Source organism: Pteropus alecto, unplaced genomic scaffold, assembly GCF_000325575.1.
Source record: "Pteropus alecto unplaced genomic scaffold, ASM32557v1 scaffold45, whole genome shotgun sequence".
Classification (NCBI taxonomy): Eukaryota; Metazoa; Chordata; class Mammalia; order Chiroptera; family Pteropodidae; genus Pteropus; species Pteropus alecto.
The window spans coordinates 29,165,804-29,170,281 of record NW_006442491.1 but is presented as its reverse complement, the minus strand read 5'-3'; the positions used below and the strand labels follow the sequence as shown (position 1 = coordinate 29,170,281).

General features: G+C 50.9%; 2 protein-coding genes across 3 annotated transcripts in view; both read right to left on the bottom strand.

Moving 5' to 3' along the window:
• Window positions 1-2,878, bottom strand: part of UBE2C (ubiquitin conjugating enzyme E2 C) — a 3,254-nt gene extending 376 nt beyond the window's left edge. Inside the window, exons 1-5 of one of the 2 annotated variants that reach the window (XM_006921862.3) lie at window positions 2,663-2,878; window positions 2,111-2,138; window positions 1,274-1,360; window positions 485-689; window positions 320-379 (exon numbers count right to left, since the gene is read on the bottom strand). In XM_006921862.3, the coding sequence (XP_006921924.1) occupies window positions 320-379; window positions 485-689; window positions 1,274-1,360; window positions 2,111-2,138; window positions 2,663-2,763 (481 nt within the window). In that variant the 5' untranslated portion in view covers window positions 2,764-2,878. Of the gene's footprint in view, window positions 1-319; window positions 380-484; window positions 690-1,273; window positions 1,361-2,110; window positions 2,139-2,478; window positions 2,598-2,662 lie in introns of those variants that run through there. The other variant, XM_025039854.1, reaches the window with a different exon arrangement.
• An 813-nt stretch (window positions 2,879-3,691) lies between these two features.
• The window catches only part of DNTTIP1 (deoxynucleotidyltransferase terminal interacting protein 1), a 16,335-nt gene continuing 15,548 nt past the window's right edge, over window positions 3,692-4,478 (bottom strand). The window contains exons 12-13 of the mRNA XM_006921861.3: window positions 4,157-4,212; window positions 3,692-4,058 (exon numbers count right to left, since the gene is read on the bottom strand). Coding sequence (XP_006921923.1) covers window positions 3,923-4,058; window positions 4,157-4,212 — 192 coding nt within the window. The 3' untranslated portion in view covers window positions 3,692-3,922. The remainder of the gene's footprint in view (window positions 4,059-4,156; window positions 4,213-4,478) is intronic.

Genomic DNA, 4,478 nt, shown 5'->3' with positions numbered 1-4,478 from the left:
CTCCTGGACTGGCTCAGCTCCACTGTGACTGGGGAGGGGACTAGGGGGACTTGGCGAGTGAGAAAGCTTTGCCTTCTACTTAAAAAGCCCCTCAACCTACATTCATGTGGAAGGTGTTAATTTTCTTATATATATATATATATATTTTAACCAAACAGGCAAACTAGAAACACCAAGGCAGAGGCAGGATTGGGTTCCCTGGGTTGATAAGCCCCCCACCACTACACACACATCTCCAAGTAACTGAGACTCTTTTGTTTCAGGAAGGCTTTGAAGGCTGGGGAGGGATCGCCCCGTGTGAGAAAGATGAAGGACCCACCTGTGGGGTTTTTCCAGAGCTCGGCTGCATGTGTGTTCAACGGGCTGTCGATATTGGGTTCTGAGGGCAGAGAGAAAAAGAACGGTCAAGGGGGTAGAAGAGGCTAGCTGTGGAAGTCCCGACAGTTTCCCAGGTTGCAGGGGAGGCACTGGTCTCAGAAGTCACCTCCTAGCAGGCTCTGGATGGAGAGCAGGATGGTCCTGACGTCGTATAGGGCGGACCACTTGTCCTTCAGGATGTCCAGGCAGATGTTACCCTGGGTGTCCACATTGGGGTGGTAGCAGGGCGTGAGGAACTTCACGGTGGGTGCATTGTAAGGGTAGCCACTGGGGAACTCTAGGGAGAGCTTATACCTCAGGTCTTCATAAACCTGGCGTTGGAGAAACAGAAGTGGGGAGTAAGCTTCCCATCCTGAGCCTTGTATCCCAGCCCAAGCCCCATATAAGGAGCGTGCTGGGACCTTTGAGTTTTTCTGGGACTTGACAGAAGACAGTCTTACACTGGTTCTGGTGCTGCCTCTCGTATCTAGTGGGGACATCAGTGACCCTTTGGTCTAAGGGCTGTAAATTGGCATTCTGAAGGTTACCACAGCTGTGTTTTTTAGTACAATTAGCTTAGTTGCTAACATGTAAAAATTAGGAGATTTGGGGCACAGATCTGGATTTTGGACTTCTCTTGGAAGCTGCCATCTTGAGACGTGTGCCCTCTCATTTGCTGAAGTCCTCACTTGTCTTTTCCATTCTTTTCCTTGCTATCTGGCTCCCTTAGGAATCTAATGGAGAATGCTGCTTTAAACCCTCCTTCTTACTGTACAGAGGGAGAGACCGGGGCCATAGGCTCACAGCATGAGGACAGACGCACAGGAGTGGGCTGCCTGGCTCAAGGCTTGAAACACATCCCACCTCTCCCCAGACACAGCAAAATCATACTCACCTACCCTGACCCTATACTTACTGTGCCAGCTGCTCCATGGATGGTCCCCACCCATTTGAAAAGGTTGTCAGATTCAGGGAAGGCAGAAATTCCTTTGTCACCAGACATCTGGGGAAGAAATAGCACTTGCTGGGCTGCAGAGCACACTTCTAACAGCAGATAAATCCCTACCCCTTAATCCCATCAATTTTGACTCAAAATAAAGCAATCAGACCAAATTAATAGGCTTTTCTGAAGAAGTGGTTAGACTTTTGGGACTGAATATGCCCCTCTAGGGAGGAATATTGGGATTATAAAAGTTCAAGGCCAGGAGGGAGGGGTTATGCAGGGAAGCAGAAGGCAGCTCTGTACCCACGATTTTGTTGGTTGCTGGGAATTCAATTCAACATTCTATTGAGTGCTAGTTCCATACAAAGCCCTGACTATTCACAGATTAGAGTTATACGATATGGATATTGGAGAATTTGAGTTGAATATCCAGGGTTAATGTAGAAAAGGTCATCTGGGAAGGAAATACCCCAAAGAATGACAAATACTAAGGCTGGAGAGTTGGGTGTGGGTAAACCTTAGAGCAAGTAAGTTGGGCATGGCAGGGCAGGGGAAGGCCTTGTATGGCTTCTGGGAATTGTATTTTAGAGATAACTTCATTGTGGGGAGATGGGATTAGGAATAGATACTGCTGGAAGAAAAGGTGTAGGAGGGGTGTGTGAATTTCTTTCCAGGGGAGAGCAAACTGGACTCATCTTTTCATCCCTGTGTCTAGCAAAGCGCCTGATGTAGGAAAGGAGGCCACTTATAAGTGAATACAAGCTGGGAGCGGGTACCAACTGGCTGAGGATCTGGCAGGTAGTCACTCACCATGAGGGTCATCAGTTCTTGCTGTAACCTGCAAAAAGAACATTCTCAGTCACCTGGGAGTCTGGTTGGGTCAGGGCTCCAGGTGGTCCTATCTTCTACCCCAGTCTCTCTGGAGGAGCTGACGTGGAGACTTCGCCACACTCTGAGGTGAGACTCAAGCTTGGGGCACACTCACTCTTATATTCCACAGGAGGGTCCTAGTGAGTCATCACCCTGTCACTTCCAGGCTCTTACAGGACGGTTTTAGCGTGTTCTTAACCCCCATTGCTCCTCTGGCGTCTCTCCTCGTGCCAGATCTTAAAATTTCTCCCCTCCGCCGCCCCCGCAAAGTCACCGAGGGTCCCCGGCCTATCTTCTTATTGACTCACTCGCGGAGGATCCTGGCAGCGTCCCTCCATCTTCTGTCCTCCTTCGGGAGGGTCTCTAAGGGCAGCCCGAGCTCCTAGAGTGTCCCCCCACCTCACACATCTCAGCCGCCCCTGGAGGGGGGGGTGTCCCGGAAGTCTTCGCTGTGGGCCCCACTGCCCAAGGTATTACCTCCGCACCACTCACCTCTTGCCCACAGGGCCCCGCGCGGCGCCCCCGCTGGGCTCGGCTCCTTTACGGGCGGCGGCAACGCTGGCAGCCGCTGGGTCGCGGTTTTGAGAGGCCATCCTGGCGGCGCTGGCAGCGTCACAGAAACTCGGAGTACAGGACTGTAACTGCAGGGGTGCAGGCCCGCCCGCCCGCGTTTGAATTGTAACCCTCCGGCAGCGCTGGCCAATCAGAGGCTCGCTTGGGTTTGATCCACCCAATGGAGAGCGCCGGAGTGCTGTCACCATGCAACAGTTAGACCCTCCTGCCAGAGCACCACTACTGGGCGGCGGGAATCCTGCTCTGAGGGACGATTGGCTAGAACGGCTGCCATTTAAACGAACCTGCAGCGGATTGGTGGCCTTTGGAAAACGCCAACCATTAAAGGGCCAAGAAAAAGTCCACGTGGGATGAGCCCCTTTAGGTCAAATGCCTGGCAACCGGCTGGAACACCCTGCACGCCCTGCCACGATCCGTACTCCCAGGGGAATGGAGGGTATACAATCTTGCGGCGCCCGTACCTTTCCCTGTAACCGGAAACCCCTGCGCTTCCCCCTATCGTAGTGTCTAGGGCACTGTGTGAAGGGAAAAATTGGCTGATGGCAGAGTCTAGCAGTAGACTCCCTATTAGAAAACAGATTCATATACTACCTCTCTACATAATTTAGTGTTTTAACTTATAAAATGGAGGTAGTAAAAGTCACTCTGCATTTCTCTTCTGGTCTGTCATTACTCCCCCACCCCCACTCCCCACACCTCCCGCGGTGCCATCCATCATAGTCTGCTACTTCCATACCTTATTTGGGTGAAGATATAATAGGATAGGAAGTTTGGCAAGGTGCTCCCAGCTTCATCTCATAAAGCAAAATTTATGTGCATGGAGCAGTGGGACCTTCCTGGGTCTAACCTGGGAAGGGGAAGCAGTACCTGGTCCTTTTTTCCTATACCAACTTCTTCTAGAGCCCTTGATGTTTTGTCGGCCCCCACAAGGCAGAACACACAGCAGGCTCACCATCTGTGTTTATTACAAACTGTTTAATTGCTTCTTATCCCAATAACTTTACAAATATAGAACCACATGCCAGTCTGGGGGTGCTCTGCAGTAAGTCACTACAAACTAGCCCAGGCACAGCTTAATGCTGCTGAGATCCATCTAGGAGCAGTCCTAGCCGTGGTCTCAGCCTTCTGGGTAAGAGGGCCTTGGAGGAGGGCTGCCAAGTGTAGCCACGAGACCTGGCTTCAGGTCTGTGAAGGCGCTTCAGCACGATGCTCATTCTCTGTCCGTTGTGTCTCCATGTACTTTCGCATCTTTTCAACCATCCAGGAGGGCAAGACAAAGGATTTCAGCTCCTCTAACTTCAGGTCCAGGCATCCTCTGGAACAGACATCAAGGAGAAAAGTTGAAGCGAGAGCTCATCCTGGGGGCTACTATAAGGCCTGGGGGAGGGTAGAGGACAGACCTACTGGTTTTACCTGTAGTCATCGCTAGCAGCGAGGTCCCGGATGTCCTCCTCAATGAGGAGGTAGGCCTGGGGCAGGAGCAAAGGAGAGTGATCGTCACCTCTGATTCATTTCAGTTTAACTCAATAACACTTCGTTAAACATCTGCTTAATGTGAGAGTAAGAGGGAGAGCCTGGAGAACACTTCCTTGAGACAATCGTTCATTCGAATAGAAACTTTATGGGTGGGGAAGTGGGGACTGGTGACTAATTTATAATCTCTTTCTCTTTTAAAAAAGGACCCTGAGGTGGCTAATAACAAAATGACAAGAGTGCTAGCAAAATATATGTGGAA